The following is a 16,422-nucleotide window of genomic DNA, read 5'->3' on the forward strand; positions in this document are numbered from 1 at the left end:
AGAGTGGGCAGTAAGACTAGGTAACTTGAGTGGCATGCTTACACTCCAAAGTAAGCAGCTGCTCTCAGGGGAGGAGCAGGCTTGCCAGGTGAGTGAGTTCTAATGCTTTTCTGAAGCTGTGGTAAGAGCTGAGGATAATATGTTAATGTTCATGGGAAGCCCAGAATCCAGTCAGAGGTTTCAGTGTTTTCCTCTCCACTTGTCGTAGAGCTGAGGAGGGACTTTGAAGACAAGTAGGACTTGCCCTGATGTTTGCCTGGTGCTTTCATGGTTTTTAATACGGAAATCCAGTGTCACGGGTACTGTAGCCTGTGAGACCAGCTCCCTGGGCTGCACCCAGGATTGCAGAAAAGAATGCTTTCAGAGCAGCAGGGATTTAGAAAAATTTCCTATCTATCTGAAGGAAAAGACTCACATCCACAATCTGAGGGTCAAGCACTTTATTCTTTCCAGTTCTCCTTCAGTTCCAGTTTTCTCATTCTGATTCTTCCCTAGCTCCTTTGTTCACACAGCTCATATAGACACACATTCAACAGCAAACTTCTTTCAATATGAAAGGCTACAAAAGCTGCATCTGAGGGAAGTTAGTAACCATGGCAACACTCAGCTTCAAGGTTCCTGATGCAGAGGCTGTGATCTGAGACCAGGGGCATAGTGCCCAGTAAGACAAGCTGCTTAGGAATTTGTGCAGGGAGTGGGTCCTTTATCAGCCAGGCTTGGTGAGAGAAATTGGCATAGTATTTTAGGTTGATTTGTGCTAATAACCTGTAGACACCTGTTATTCTGTCCTTGTGCATATCTGTAAAGTGTTTAACTTACAATCTGTTTACAGAGACAGTCTAGTTTGAAATTGTTCTGAGGTATTAAATCAGCTAAATATATGTAGCTTGTCTTAGACTGGGGAGAAACTGTTGTTTTCTCGTGTTAGTCTGGGTAATGAAACAAAACAGACTTCTAAGTGTCTTACAGTCCTGGTGGAACAATAGATCTAGTTATGAAGCGTATCCTAGTATATTTCTGTTCATCAGAATTATATAGGTTAAAGAAAAGTCATCTTCCTGACTATCCACAGATATACTTGCCCATCACATTGAGATGTAGTCATGAGGTTACATGTACAAATTACATGAAAATGCACAGTAATGGGGAGATTCCACAGCTATTTTTGCACATGTAATTTTATAGACAGAAGCAGCTGGGGTTCTCTCCATCTGTCGGGTGACATCTGCCGTTTTGGAGTCATGGTACCCAGGAGAGCCTCTGTCCCGAGCAGTGCTCCATCCTTAGAGCAGTTTTCTGACTCTTTGCCTTGAGTTGATTGGGAACGGATTTCTAGCCTTGCTCTTTGTTTGAATCTATATTTCATATTTTCTTGTCTTTTGATACCATTGGGAAAAATCATCTTTATCAAATAGGCCTGCTCATTTGGTAGCTAATTTGATGAAATGGAATTCTGAATTTCTATGCATACCAGTCTTTGTTCTTGTACTTTCTTTTATTTTAAACAAGGTCTATGCAGTATCATAAACATATTTACAGATCTTAGGTAATCATTTTATCTTTCATATTTGATTCAATTTTGCTTGAATTTAATATGAACATTAAAGCATATGTATAAGATAAAGTGTAAAGATTTGTTCTTGATTTTTCTCATACAAATGTCAGTTTGACCAAGAGCCATTTTGAATACCCTCTCTTCTCTGTCTGGAAATTTAGGTGATTATATGTTGGTGTGTGTTTTGGGATTTTTTGCCTTTGTTTCATAGTTACTTTGTCTTTATTATAGTGAGTCTTGTTGTCTGTTAGTGCTAGTGTGTATGTTTTCGTTGTTTTCTTTAGGATTGTTTCAGTTCTTATTAGCATTTTGAATTTCCATGAAAATACTAGGAGTTATGCATTAGTACCCATCCTTTGAAAAATGGAAGTTTGATTGAGAAGCAGTTGAACCTGTAAAGCTATTAGAGATCTATTGTCCTCTTCCTTCATCAGCTTTTCGGCCCACTAGACTGGCTTGTTTTTGTTCACTTACTGCACTGAGAGAAGCTGTGTTCCCGAGTGCTCTGGTACATGCTGTGGTGAACCTACCCCCTAGGATAGCTGATAGCTTTTGCTTTGCAGTTTTTGTGTTCAACTTTTATTGTTGGTATACAGAATTAATTGCTTTTTAACATAGATATATTGACATTTCTACATTCACTGAACAAGTCTAATAATTTTCCTATGTATTCTATAGGAGTCTTGTATTTATACTTGTTTGTTTCTTTTGTTCTTTTCTGAGACAGAGTCTCATGCTAGGCTGTGTAGCTTCAAACTCATAATTCTCCTGCCTCCACTTACTAAGGGCTGAAATTATAGGCATGTGTCAGTGCTCAGTTTGTGGGGTTTTGTAGGTACACAATCATCTTTGAAAATAAGTAACTTTTTTTTCTGATCCTTTTCATTTTCTTGGTTATTTTGCAGCATCTAAGAGGACCAGAGTTATTATTGCTAGGAGAGATAAATTTTTTGTCTCTCTATTGTAAGGGGACGTTTTTAGTATTTTAACTCTTGAAATTATAGCTGTTACAGATTTTTATTGTTTATTATCTAATTCTGTAAGCTTTATTTTAAATGTAGATTATTAATATTTTTGTGTCTGTGTGTGGTTCAACATTGATTTTATTAAAGGACCTTTTGTTGAGTTAGTCATGTTTCTTTTTGATTATAGCAAGGTACACTGATTTTTTTGGGGGAGGTGTTTAGCAAGCAGCATTTAGGAATGAATTATATTTTGATATAATTTATTAGGTCATTCATTAATTGTTAATATTTTGCTTAGAGTTTAGAATTTTGGTATTCATTGAATTGTGAATATGTTATTGGCATTTTTGTTTTTAGGCCTTTAAGACAGTCAATTAGAAGCTAGTAAAATAAAATCTGTATTAAAATGGAGGTCTAAGAACAGTAGTTTGTTAGTTTTTCTTTATTAGTAAGACTTTAATATCCACACTTAAAAATTTTAATTTATTTATTAAAAAGCAGAAACACTTAAATCTGGTATGGCTTCCAATTAAACTTTCAAAACTATTTAGGGAAGTTACTGACTTGCAGTTTTTGTAAACCTGACCCCTTCTTTTCTCCCTTCCCCCTTTCTTCTTGTTTTTTTTTTTTTTTGTTTTTGTTTTTTCCCAGAATGAAAATGAAGCATAGTTTATATCACCTTCTTATTGCTTGCACTTACTTATATATTTGGGGTTTATTTTGTTTTATTTTGAGATGGGGTCTTGCTGTACTGCCCTAGGTGGTTTCAAACTGTAGGGGTCTGACACCCCAACATAAACTACTTTTCCCTCTCTGGACCTGCGTGGAGGAGTGGAAATAATTGAGACACAGTTCACACAGAAGGGAGTCTCAGGCTTCATTCATTCCTGAGGATCATCTGCGGTTATTTTTCAAACACCTTTTATTCCCCTAAGTATACTAAGGTGGAAGTTCATTGACATTCTCTTTCCAGGGGTAGCAGAACTTGGTCACTAGGTTGGAAAGAGAAGGAGCAGTACATCCTGAGCCCTTGTTAGGTAGCGACAGCCTGTCTAGAGGGTGTGATTGCTTTGGATACCAACTGTGGCCCGAGAACTTGGCTGTCACACCATGTAGAAATATGGGCCTACATCAGACACCCTGGTTCAAGTGATCTTTCCCACCGTAGCCTCCTGAGAGCTGAAACTACAGGCCGATGCCACCATGCCTGGCCTCAATTATTTTTTCATCGAATACTGATTTTTAATAACAATAAAATTTCAGAAACTAAAGTACGTCAAGAACCAGAGATTGCAGAAAGAAAGCACAAACCATGGCGGTCCACAAGAAAGTCTGAGGGTTTGAGCCAGAACCAGTGGCACATTCCGGATGTTACCCCTAAGACTCAGAAGGAGGTAATGTGTTCTCTTAATACCTGTCAGAAGCTTGATGGCAATGTTGGGTGTTGCGTCTTGAAGTGTTTATGCCATATTTAGTGGAATCGCTTATTTACAAGATGTTATTTTTTTCAGAATACTGTACACCTATACGTTCAGTAAGGGTACATGTCAGGATAAGTTCTGGTTTTGTCAGTTTACTAATAGACTTGTAGCTTTGTTAGTTTTTTGTATGTGTGGGTATGTGCCTGTAAATGCAGGTATTTTTTTTAAGATTTATTTATTTATGTTTACAACATTCTGCCTCCACACATGCTTGCACGCCAGGAGAGGGTGACAGATCTCATTACAGATGGTTGTGAACCACCATGTGGTTGCTAGGAATTGAACTCAGGACCTCTGGAAGAGTAGCCAGTGCTGTTATCCTCTGAGCCATCTCTCTAGCCCCCTACATGCAGGTTTTCATGAAAGCTAGAGCCATTGGATCTTCCCGGAGATTTAGATCTCTGTGAGCTCCAGTCTAGCCAGGACTACATACTGAGACTGTCTCAAAACAGTGGTTCTCACCCTTCCTATGCTGTGACCCTTTAATACAGTTCCTCATGTTGTGGTGACCCCCGACTATAGAAGTATTTCATTGCCACTTCAAAACTGTAATTTTGCTACTGTTATGAGTCAAAAAATGTAAATATTTTTGAAAATAGAGGTTTGTCAAAGGGATCGTGGCCCGCAGATTAAGAAGACTGGTCCACAACAAAACTAATACTGGGCTCTGGAGTATACAAAAGCCAGCAACTTCCTAATTTCTTCTGGCTTCTACACCCATCCCATACATCATCTGTCTGATAGCTGGCCTTGACATTCGTAACTCCTCTCTAATGATCATCCTTCATGGTAACCACATATACTTGTGTGCTTACTGCCTTACTTCAAGATACCAAGTGCACGCAGCCCACTGCAGCACTGTCTTTAACATTCCATTGCTCAGTAACTTACAACTTCTTCCTCATATGCTCACCAGTAATCCCAGTGTACATGTCCGCACTCCTGTTTATACATGAGGAGGTCTTAAAGGAGAAAATATTCCAAGAAGAGAGGTCTTTTAGCCATTTTTTAAAGTTAAAAGGACTCCATTACAAAAAGATTTATCCATTGTGATTCTTCTATAATGAGGTGTCAAGGTCTAAAATTATAATCAGTGCAATCTAGTGCAAATACTTTCTAAAAACTAAAACTTTCCCCAAATTGAAGTTCATCTCCCTAGGTAAAAGAACATTTTATAAAATTTTAACACTTAATAGTTCTGATACAATGAAGATGCTGGGTCTTGTTTTGTTAAATAATGCGTGCCTTTCTGACATATAACCACTTTGAGTAGAGTATATTAGGATTAAGAGTTTGGAATAAAAGAACTGTAATAAAATTCAACTAGAAGTTGGGCAGGGCGTAGCTTAGTCAGTACTTGCTGTACAAGTGTGGGGCCCTGAATTTGATCATGAGTGTCAGTGTGCTTGTAGGGAGATGGAGACAGGTGGGTCCTAGGACCTGAGGCTCATACATTAGGCTAGGCCTCGGGTCCTAGATCGAGACTTTGTCTCAAAACACGAAGTGCCTGACATCTGAAGAACACTCTTAAGTTGACCAGTGAGCTCTAGCTGTACATGTGCATAAACTCCTGCATATATGTACATAAACATACACATATGCCCACCTGTTTTATCATCTTTTGGTTTTCATATTTTTACAATTATAAAGGTTTTATTTGTTAAGCTGTTATATCATTGTCTAATTTGAAAACTCTTAAGTAATGGAATTTAAAATTTTCTTCTAGCAGAAGTGTCCCACTGTTGAGCCGCTTGTCTTATCAGTTTCAAAGCAATCACCTCCGATGTCAGTTCCTAAATGGATTGATCCAAAGTCTGTCTGTGAGACACCTAGTAGCAATTCCGTGGATGATTACATGAGCTGGTAATTACCTTTGCATCAAGCTCAGAATGCAAGGTCGTAAATAGAAATAAGACAACTGAACTTGCTTGAACCTGCTTTCTTATTTTAGATACTTTGAAATTACTGTTTTTCTCAACATCATTTTTTATCACCTGTAAAATGCAAATGAGAAAGTGGTTATGGTTACACGTGTATTATCTTTTTTTAAATTTATTTAATTTTATTTTATGTGGATTGGTGTGAAGGTATCAGATCCCCAGAAACTGGAGTTACAGACAGTTGTTAGCTGTCATGTGGGTGCTGGGAATTGAACACGGGTCCTTTGGAAGAACAGCCAGTGCTCTTAACCACTGAGCCATCTCTCCAGCCCCCATGTGTATTATCTTGATGTATAATAATTCTGAGGTTTTTTTGGTTTGGTTTGGCTTGGTTTTTGTTGTTGTTGTTGTTGTTGATTTTTTTTATTTTTTTATTTTTATTTTTGGTTTTTCGAGACAGGGTTTCTCTGTAGCTTTAGAGCCTGTCCTGGAACTAGCTTTTGTAGACCAGGCTGGCCTCGAACTTACAGAGATCCGCCAGCCTCTGCTTCCCAAGTGCTGGGATTAAAGGTGTGCACCACCACCGCCCGGCCGTTGTTGATTTTTCAAGACAAGATTTCTGTGTAGCTTTGGAAAATGTCCTAGAACTCACTCTTTAGGCCAGGCTGGCCTCGAACTCACAGAAATCCACCTGTCTCTGCCAACTGAGTGCTGGGATTAAAGGCGTGAGCCACCAAATGATTCTTCATTTAAGAACTGTTGTAGAAGTGATAATCTTTGTTAGAGGTTGAAAATCTTCTGAGTGCACAGTCTCTTTTCAACATGTATGGCTTTCTGATTGAGAACATGTTTTTCAGGAAGTTTAGCATTCTTAGAAAGGATAAAGGGATAGATATTTCTGTAGGGAGTGGTGTTTGGAATGGGATGGCTCCTGAAAGAGGTCAGGTGTATAATTTACATGGTTTGGAAAGCACTCAAAGATGCAGGCCTTGGGACAGGAATGAGGGATGTTAGGATAATGGATGGTCAGAGCTGATGAAAAGGGGAAATAAAGGTTTTGCAACAGAAAATGAGTAGCATTTCAGAGAAAAGAAATAGTCTTGCCAGGCGGTGGTGGCGCACGCCTTTAATCCCAGCACTCGGGAGGCAGAGGCAGGCGGATCTCTGTGAGTTCGAGACCAGCCTGGTCTACAAGAGCTAGTTCCAGGACAGGCTCTAAAGCTGCAGAGAAACCCTGTCTCGAAAAAACAACAACAAAAAAGTCTTCAACTGTTGGCTATGTTTTTAATGTTTTTAAGGCATAACATAATTCTACAATAAAAAGCCTTTGACTTTTTATTTTCAGAATGTTATTTTTTATCCTAATTGGAACTGTCCTTTTTATAACTAGTTTCTTATTTATGTAATACAATTTTATTATTGCCTCATTTTATTTCATGTAGGACATTTCAAAGAATGATTGCTAGCTAAAATAATAATGCATTTCTTAAGATATTTGTGTGTGTGTGTGTGTGCTGTATGCATGTGTGTATGTACAGTTGTACATACATGTACCTGCAGGCCAGAGTGGGGTGTCACTCTCTACCTTCTTCCCTTTAGATGGGATCTCTCATGGAACCTGGGGCTAGACTGGCAGCTAGCAAGCCTTAGTAGTACTTGTGCCTCCGACCCGCACACTTTAGGGTTATGGTCCTGCACATAGCCAAGCCCAGCTTTTCACATGGATGTTGGTGGTTCTGACTCAGGTCCTTGTGCTTGCACAGCCAGTGCTCTTACCTCTGAGCCATCTCTCCAGCCCCAGATTATTTATTGTTCATATTTGTAGAGTTCTTCTGTACCAACTACTGTTACGGTGTTGGAGATATAACAGCAGACAGAGGAACAGAGTGTGGTGTGTGCTGAGCAGACACACAAGCCGGAAGACCAGACACCTTTGGTAACATGATGGCTCTCAGCTATTTCCAGCAGGCTGTCATAGAACACTGTTGTTTAAAACCGGTTCTAAAATCTGTGGTCAGACCTTTGCCTTAACTAGACTATTATAGAATTCTCCTTACTCCATATTTTTAATTCCATTTTGCTTATTTTATTAACAAGGATTTCTTTTTAGGGGATGAAAATTGATTTCAGAATAATTTTCACCAAATTAATTATCTGGTGTTGATATGAGTAGAATATAAATATTAGCTATTATGAAAAGTAGGTAATGTGCCATAAATAGAAAATATAAATATTGGCTCTTATGAAAAAAAAACTAGCTAATATGGCAATTTTAGGTTTGTGTGACTCTTTTTAGAGTATATAAAGACTTAAAATTATCCTTTTAACTTGTTAATATTTTTATATTAAACAAAATAAAAATCTTCTCCAGTTTTAGGACTCCAGTTGTGAAGAAGGACTTTCCACCTGCCTGCCCGTTATCGACACCTTACAGCCAGCTTTCCTGCCTGCAGCAGCAACAACAGCAGCCACAGCAGCACCAACAGCACCAGCAGCAGCAAGGACTCAGTACTCCTCTTCAAAACTTACAGGTTTGATGAGCATGCTTTATGGTGACATGTGTTAAGGTGCAGTCATTTTCATAGCTTTTGCTTTTACAGTATCAATTTCTTGAGAAAGGTCTTTAGAACCTGTCCATTCTTAGGAAACTTTTTGACTCTTGATTAGAGTGTCTCCCACCTATTCTTGGGGAGTAGGCCAAGGATCCAGTTTGTGTAATCTGGTAAAACTTGTCTTATGATGGAACTTACTTTCTATTTGTGAGTAGCTTTGTTTCCATAGCTAATGCGCTCTTCATTTAGAAAAGTGAATTTTCTGAATAATCAGTATAGCAGTGTGAGGCACTTAGAATGTAAACTAACAAAAGATTTTGCTTATATGTGATTTACCATTTGACACAAAACAAGGTACTGAAATTACTGTATAGTACCTGTGAACGCAGTGTGAACATGGGTCTTTTAGAGAGGCTTCATGGAGGTGATTTTTGGCTGTGTGATTCACCAGCTGTGTGATCTTTGGCAAGTTACATGAGCTCTTTGTACCCATTTCATCATGTAACAAATGGAGAAATCACACTGCCTGCTGCTGGAATGGTTGTTAAGGTTACGTTCATTACATGTGTAACTCCTAAAGCAGAGCATGGAGGACCCGACACTTAAAGTTAATAAACGTTAGCTTATATTGTTGTTTAAGTGAAACAGCCAAAAGAGTGATTATCTATTAAACTATTTGGTTAAAAATAATTGACAGAAAGTAGAAGAGTGGTTACATACCTTGGAGGGAGGAGCTGGGGAATTGTTAAAGGGCAGCGGGTACAGAGTTTCAGTATTTGATGACAAAAGCTTCTGGAGATGGACTGTGCTGATGTTTCCACAGTGACTACTGTGTCTGTACCACTGAATTGTACTTAAAATTGCTTACAAAGGCAACATTGGGCTAAGTATGTTTGCCACTATTAAAAAGATGACCAAAAGATTACCTGATGATCGATTATATAATATTAGCTATGGAAAGACTTGATAGTGTCTGCAGTCTTGAAATTATGTAAGTTACAAAGTGAAAGGAAAGCCTAACATGGTGGCATATGCCTTCAGTCCATGTCCTCAGGACATAGGCAACAGGATCCCTATGAGTTCGAGATCAGCCTGATCTTCATAGAAGGTTCCAGTACATCCAGGATTACAAAGGAAGACCCTTTCTCCAGGGGAAGAGGGAGAGATTTATGTTGGTTCAATATCTGTTCATGGACCTGTTAGTGGTAACAGGTCTTGTTCTGGCTAAAATCTGGAAGGCAATTCAGAAGTGATTGGGAAGGGGGCTTGGAGAATGTTCTAGAGGGACTTCAGAAGGAGTCAGGCGTGATTTCAGATTGGGGAAGGAAAATGGTGCTGGAGGTTTTCCTGGGCTTTAAAAGTTGTAGGTAGCATAGCGAGACAGAGTAAACTGATTGGGCTTTTGGCCCGATGAGGAGACGTGGGTAGGGATGAGGAGACGTGGGTAGGGATGAGGAGAGGTGGGTAGGGATGAGGAGAGGTGGGTAGGGATGAGGAGACGTGGGTAGGGATGAGGAGAGGTGGGTAGGGATGAGGAGACTCATAGCGGAAGATGCTGGTATTGAAGTAGAGTTCACTGGTGTCACTGTATTCTGAAAAGTGTACACAGCAGCAGTAAGAATGTCGAAGTAATTATTGTCTAAGAAATGCTGCTTAAGGAGAGACAAGCATGGGAGACAGCTCTGACTTAAGACTCTCAAGTGCCGAGAATAAAGAAATTAGAATCCTTCTCTTAGCTTCTATAGGAGACTTCATGGAAGATCCTGTCATTTTGAATTTAAAACATGGCTCAGTTAAACTGAAGTTTATTCAGACTTTAATTGATTCAGTTTAGTTACTTTGGTAATCACAAACTCTCATTTCCCCTTACTATCTCAAGTGGCCTCTTAGCAAACCGTCTCTTTTCAAGTCTCTATAAGCACAAAGCAAGACCGTCCAGCCGTAAAAGAAGGAAAGGGCACTGCTGTTGGTAGATTGCCTGGGAGGATGCTGAGGTTTGGGGAAATTACATAACTTCTTGAACTTCTCTCAGGACAGAAGAGGGACAGGCGTGGATGAAATGTCATTGTCTGACTGGAGCTGACTGCACCTTAGCACATTGCTTTTCTATAAAGTTAAATGGGAGGGGTGACTGCCTGCTTGTGGAAGTAAAGAGACACAAGGAAAAGAAATAGGAGAGAAAGATGAAATGTTTCTGCTCAGATTAAGTAAAAATCAGGTAAAGAGGGAGCACCTTTAGAGGTTTGTCTCTGAACAAATTTAACAAATTTTTCTTATTCACCTTTTACGACTTTTGTTGTTTTAGAATCTTTTTGAGGCGGTCTTTTGTAGCTCAGGCTTGCCAAAATTGGGAGCATTCCACTATACCTAATGCAAACGAGTCTCTTATATATGATCTTTGAACTTTTATTTACATATTTTAATTGTTTAGGTTTCAGGATCCTCAACAATAAATGAATGCATTTCTGTTAAAGGAAGAATTTATTCCATATTAAAACAGATAGGCAGTGGAGGTTCAAGTAAGGTAAGTAACAAATAAAATAAAAACACTCTGTCTTTTCAAGTATGGGAGCAGTTTTATTTTCTAGTAGCCCTTGTTTCCCTGGAACCAGAAAAGCTGCCTCATATCCTTCCCTCCTTCCTGTAAAGTAAGTTACTCTCTTTAGACCTAAAACTGGATCTGTCTCATGCCTTTTCTTCAGTGTCCTGTGCTTTCAGATTTCTTCTGTATCACCTTGACATTGGCTTGCAGTGGCCAGTAACCACCATGTATGATCACAGGGAGGCTATAATTGAGGACGTGACATGATCTGCGGGTGCACTTAGACATTCAGTAAAAATTTTCAGTAGTGAGTTTGTTTTATTTGAGGTTCCCCATTTTATGATGCTCTAGTCACATAAATTTCTGCAATTAGATTACTTCCTAAATTTATCTGAGTGATTTATTTTAAATGTATTTTTATTTTTTATATTAGTGTGCAAGATATTAGATAGCATTATCACCTTCCATTTCCATCCATTTTCCTACAGATTTTATTTTTCTTTATAGCTAAATGAAATCTCATTATGAATATATTTTTCATTATCCACTCAATTGTGGATGAACATTTACTGGGATCATTTCTTGCTGTTGTGAATAGAATGGCAGTTAGGATAGATATACAAGTGTCTGTGTTGTAGGATATGGAGTCTTGGAACATATGCCTACAAAGGATATTGCAGCATGAATTCTAATTGTTCTTAATAAAGACCGGGAATCGGATAATAGGGAGTGAAGGCTAAGAGATCAGAGAAGCAGAACAGCCAGCCACTAGAGAAACCTTTTACCTCTACCAATGCTCAGACCAAGGGGCTATCCTGTCCTCAGACTGCCTCCTCAGACTTGTCCTGAGTTCACTGTGGCCTTGAACTAATAAAGATCCCTCTGCTTCTGTCTGGGATTAAAGGTGTGTGCCACCATAGCCTGGCCTCTAGTGCCTTAACTCTGCACTCTGATCTTCAGGAAAGCTTTATTTGTTAAAACACATACAAAACATCACTACATTTCCCCTTTTTGTCTAAAAAAAAAAAAAGGCTATACTAATATAAGAAAAATGAAGCATGATTAAACATACCTAATATGACTACAGGTTTAATTGTAATAGGTGACCAATTACTACCCTTATTATCCTAAACAGTTGGTAATAATAACTTTCAAAAATTAGAAATTTGCATTACATTGTTTAAAATGAGCTGTATAGGTACAATACCTTGAGCACGAGTAGAAATGTGTGAAGAAGTTTTAACAAAATGAATCTCAAATTTTGTATTGATTTACAAAATTTGTATACAATATACAAAAGTCCAATCAATGTAAAACATTTAAAACTAGTAGTTGCTTTTTAAAAGTAGATCCATTAATCTACCTTTTTATCTTATGTCAGTAGCCACCCTTTTTTTCCAGAGTAGATTGATAATCTACCCTTTTATTCTATATATCTGTATCCCCATTTTTTTTCTTTCAAAACAAGAACCCTTAATCTAGTCTCCCTTATTTAGCTTTTTTTCCTGACCATTACCAATAACAACTTGTAACCAATGACAAATATCCATAACCCAATGAAAGACCAAAACCACCCATCCCACCTCATGGGATGTAGATATTGTGTTCTTAAATTTCCTTCCTGCTGACTGGGGGTGATGGCATCTTTAGGGGATCCTGAAAAGAAAAATTCGGGGTAATTGTCAAGTTCTGGGAGAGGTCACTGTATCATTTGTTGTCCAGTCTCTGTGTAATGGAAAAGTGCAGGGCTTGTCTCAGGTCCTGTCTAGAGTAGTCTGTTAGGCTGGATCATCTCAAGTAGCCACCTCAAAATTGTTCTAAGCAGTTTGTAGTCCAAAGCCGATCTTTAGGTGATACTTTTCAGTTTAATGGTGTTATCATAGTCCTGGAGGAATTTTATTGTGGATCCCATCATCTTTTTGGAGACTTCAGAGATGGCATTAGATCAGATTATTCTTTTTCTTGGTAATATTTTTCTTGGTACTTCTCCCTTTTTCTTTTCATACTTATTTGTCCAAAGGTCTTTAAATTCCTCAAGATGTTAGTTATTATTTTCCCGTAAAGACAAAACCCTGTCCCAACCCTAACTTTAGGGTTTAATCTATATCAATTTTGATTCATAGTTTCTTCTGAAATTTTTGTTTTATCTTCTAAAGCTCTTCTGTCATCCAGAGCAGTATGGTATCTTACAATAGGCATTAGGTTTTTTAATTGGTCTGGGAAGAAGTTTCCTTCATGATGACAGGAAACGGCCAAACCAAATTTGGCATGGGGGATATAGTGGGCTGTGACAGGCCCATCAAGGCATTTCCCAGTTTTTAGGGGTAATTCTATTACAAGTTGACCATGAGTTTAACATTTGATTCACAAAAGGTGAATCCATGCCATATAAGAATATTGCTTCCTTCAATCTTCTTAAGTCAATCATTGCCACAGGAGTCACAGACATTCAGCTCTTACAGAGTCTTGGGGATATCTGTCATTAGCAACTCCTGTAAAGTTACTGGATATTTATTTAAGGTTTGTTGTTTGAAAACCTTAGGCTGTTCCTCTCAAGCCTTATCATGCAATGCTGAAATTGGTTCTTTATTAAATTCTTCTGTCTGGATTTGAATATCTCTATGATCTGTTTTATTAAGTTTTCTAAGGCCTGTATCTTGGCATACATACCAAACAACTTTTTAAGAGATAAATCAAGAATTATCAAAATGGCAACAAGGATTATCAAGTATGTATTAACAGTATGTCAATCCTGGTTGATTATCCTTCCATTTAATTGTTCCATTTTTAAATCATGCATTGTGTAATCATACAAGCTATAAGATTTTTATCATGAAGCCATGGTGACCTTTGCCAAATGCCTTTTCTGCATCTGTTGAGATGATCATATGGTTTCTGTCTTTATTATATGTATTAATATGTATATGTGGAGCCAATCTCTAGGATGAAGCCCACTTAGTTGTGACATTTGACCTTTTCAATGTGCTTTGAGGCTTTTTTGTTATTGTTGTTGTTGAGAATGTTTACGTCTATGTTCATTAAGGAAATTGGTTTGTTTTTCTTTCTTTTTTTCCTTTGTCTCTGTCTGGATTTGGTATCAGAATAACACTGGCCTTGTAGACTGAATTTGGTGCTGTTCCTTTCCTTTCTATTTTGTGAAATAGTTGAAAAAGTGTTGGTATTAGCTCGTCTTTTAAAATTTGATAGAATTCAGTGAACACATCTGGTTCTAGACTTTTGTTTGAGAGGAAATTTTAGATTACAGTTTCAGTCTCATTGCTTGTAATCTTGTTTAGTAATGATACTTCTTGGTATAGTTTTTAACTGATTGAATATTTGATCCCATTATTTGTTTGGTTCCTTTTCAATGTTTCAGTTTCCATGTTGGTATTTTTCCATATCTTGTACTTTCTCCTCCCCCACTTTACTGTTTTGTTCACTTTGGAGATTGTCTTTTGGGGTCTTGGATTGATTTCCTAAGATCATGCACATGCCTGTTTAAGTCTTTGGTTTGGTAATTAATTAATTTCACAAGTAGGGCTCTGAATTATTTCAGTCTCAATGATAACATTTTCTTCTGGGACTGCTTGGTGCCGTGAGCTCTGTTCTCATCTGCCTGAGTAACGAGGAACGCGTGGTGAGTGCTGTCTTTATAGGCCATGGTTCTCACCCACTGCAGTCATCTCTGCCTTAGACACTCCCCACAGAGCCACCCTCAAGATCATTGGAGCTTTCGTTAAAACTGGTTTTGTGCTTTGATTTTTAGGTTTCTTAGTAGACATTGGGGGTTTGTTTTTATTGTAGTTGTTCTCATTGGCAAGCACACACACACACACACACACACACACACACACATACACGCAGCCCTGTATTTATTCTCTCACACTGATGCATTTTTCTCAGTCTTCCTGCGTCCTTGAACCTTAAGTACGAGGCCTCAGGACTTAAGCTTTCATCACTTCCCTTCTCTCTGAACTCAGGCTTCCTTCGGTGTTTTCTCCAGGGTGGTGATTATAAGTGCTGTGTTTGTGCTGACAGCTTCCAGACTTGTATTTCCAGTTCAGGCCTCTCATTTCCAGACTAACTTTCCACACTTGACTGCTCAGCATCTCTTCTTGGTTACCAGGTGTTTAAGACAGTTGTGTAAACACTCACTCTCTAGTTTTTCCAGTTGTAGTAAATAGCAGCTTTATTCTTACAATTACTTAGCTAAAAACCTATTGACTACTCTTATTATCATATATACAACTAGCTTGTCAGCAAGCCATGCTGTCTTTCCTACCTCTTGAGTAGCTTCAGAATCTACTTTTTATTGGTGTTGTTAGTTTGCTATTATCTTTTTGCTTAGTTTATTACAACAAATAATAATTTTACTCACTCAGTCTTTGTTCTTCTGATCTTGCCTATATCTTTTCTCCTTTCCTTCCTTCTGTCTCTCACCACGGATGTCTTGCTTTTTAACTCAGGTAGCCTTGAATTTGTAGCAGTTCTCCTGCCTCCACCTCCCAAATGCTGGGATTACAGGTGTGTGTCACCAGCCCATCTCTCTCCTCATGGCTTTGCTTATGTGCTTGTGTCCTCTCGGTCAGGGCGTACTTGATTACACTCAAAATTTAACTGCAACTCCTACCTTCCAGTCACCAGTGTTCTCCGTTCTCCTCTCTGTTTCTACTGTAGTTTTCTTTTCTTTTCTTATCTTTTTTTTCCAAGACTGGCATCAAACTCAGAAATCAACCTGCCTCTGCCTCATTTAATGCTGAGATTAAAGGTGTGTGCAACCACGCCTATCCATAGCTTCCCTATTAACCACATTCTGTGAATAGTTTGTTTGTTGTTTGTGCTCCACCCTAAACTTACTATCAAGATGTCAGTATTTGACTGCTCAGATGCCTGCAACTGAATAGGGACATCATTCCTTTCTTGAATGTTTCTCCTTGGTTATTAGGCTATTCTGTGCTGTGGTGGTATGTGAAACAGGGCTTTTGGGCTTTTTAGGTTTTGCTGTAGTTCTCTAAGCCAACTAACAATAACGAGTCTTGTTTCAGGCTATCCTATTAATATATTGCAAATAAGGAAAGCATCAGACATTGTGGCACTCATCTGTAATCCCATCACTTGCCAGGCTGAGGCAAGATTTGCCTGGACTGCAAACATAGGATATGTACGCTAAGGGGTATGCTCTGGTAGAATATGTACGTTGTGGGTTCAAGACCCTGGGTTAATCCCTAACATCAAAACCATAAGAAAAAAAAAGAGCAAAATAAATAAGAGTATTTATTACCACACATCGATTAATCCCCAACATCAAAACCATAAGCAAAATATAAAATAGAGTGTATATTACAACATCTAGCAAGTCTTCCAATAAATATTTTTCTTTTCATGTTCCCTTTATCAAATTCTCAGTTATAAGCATAAGGAAGGAGTTGGGGTAAGAGAGTAATAGA

The 16,422-nt window shown here is 38.3% G+C and overlaps 1 protein-coding gene across 4 annotated transcripts in view; it reads left to right on the forward strand.

Moving 5' to 3' along the window:
• Positions 1–16,422, forward strand: part of Ttk (TTK protein kinase) — a 42,668-nt gene that overhangs the window by 14,597 nt on the left and 11,649 nt on the right. For 3 of the 4 annotated variants that reach the window (XM_038324273.1, XM_038324275.1, XM_038324277.1), the window contains 4 exons: positions 3,784–3,914; positions 5,728–5,864; positions 8,253–8,412; positions 10,865–10,957. In XM_038324273.1, coding sequence (XP_038180201.1) covers positions 3,784–3,914; positions 5,728–5,864; positions 8,253–8,412; positions 10,865–10,957 — 521 coding nt within the window. The remainder of the gene's footprint in view (positions 1–3,783; positions 3,915–5,727; positions 5,865–8,252; positions 8,413–10,864; positions 10,958–16,422) is intronic. The other variant, XM_038324276.1, reaches the window with a different exon arrangement.

The sequence above is a fragment of the Arvicola amphibius genome, chromosome 3, assembly GCF_903992535.2.
Source record: "Arvicola amphibius chromosome 3, mArvAmp1.2, whole genome shotgun sequence".
NCBI classification, from domain to species: Eukaryota; Metazoa; Chordata; class Mammalia; order Rodentia; family Cricetidae; genus Arvicola; species Arvicola amphibius.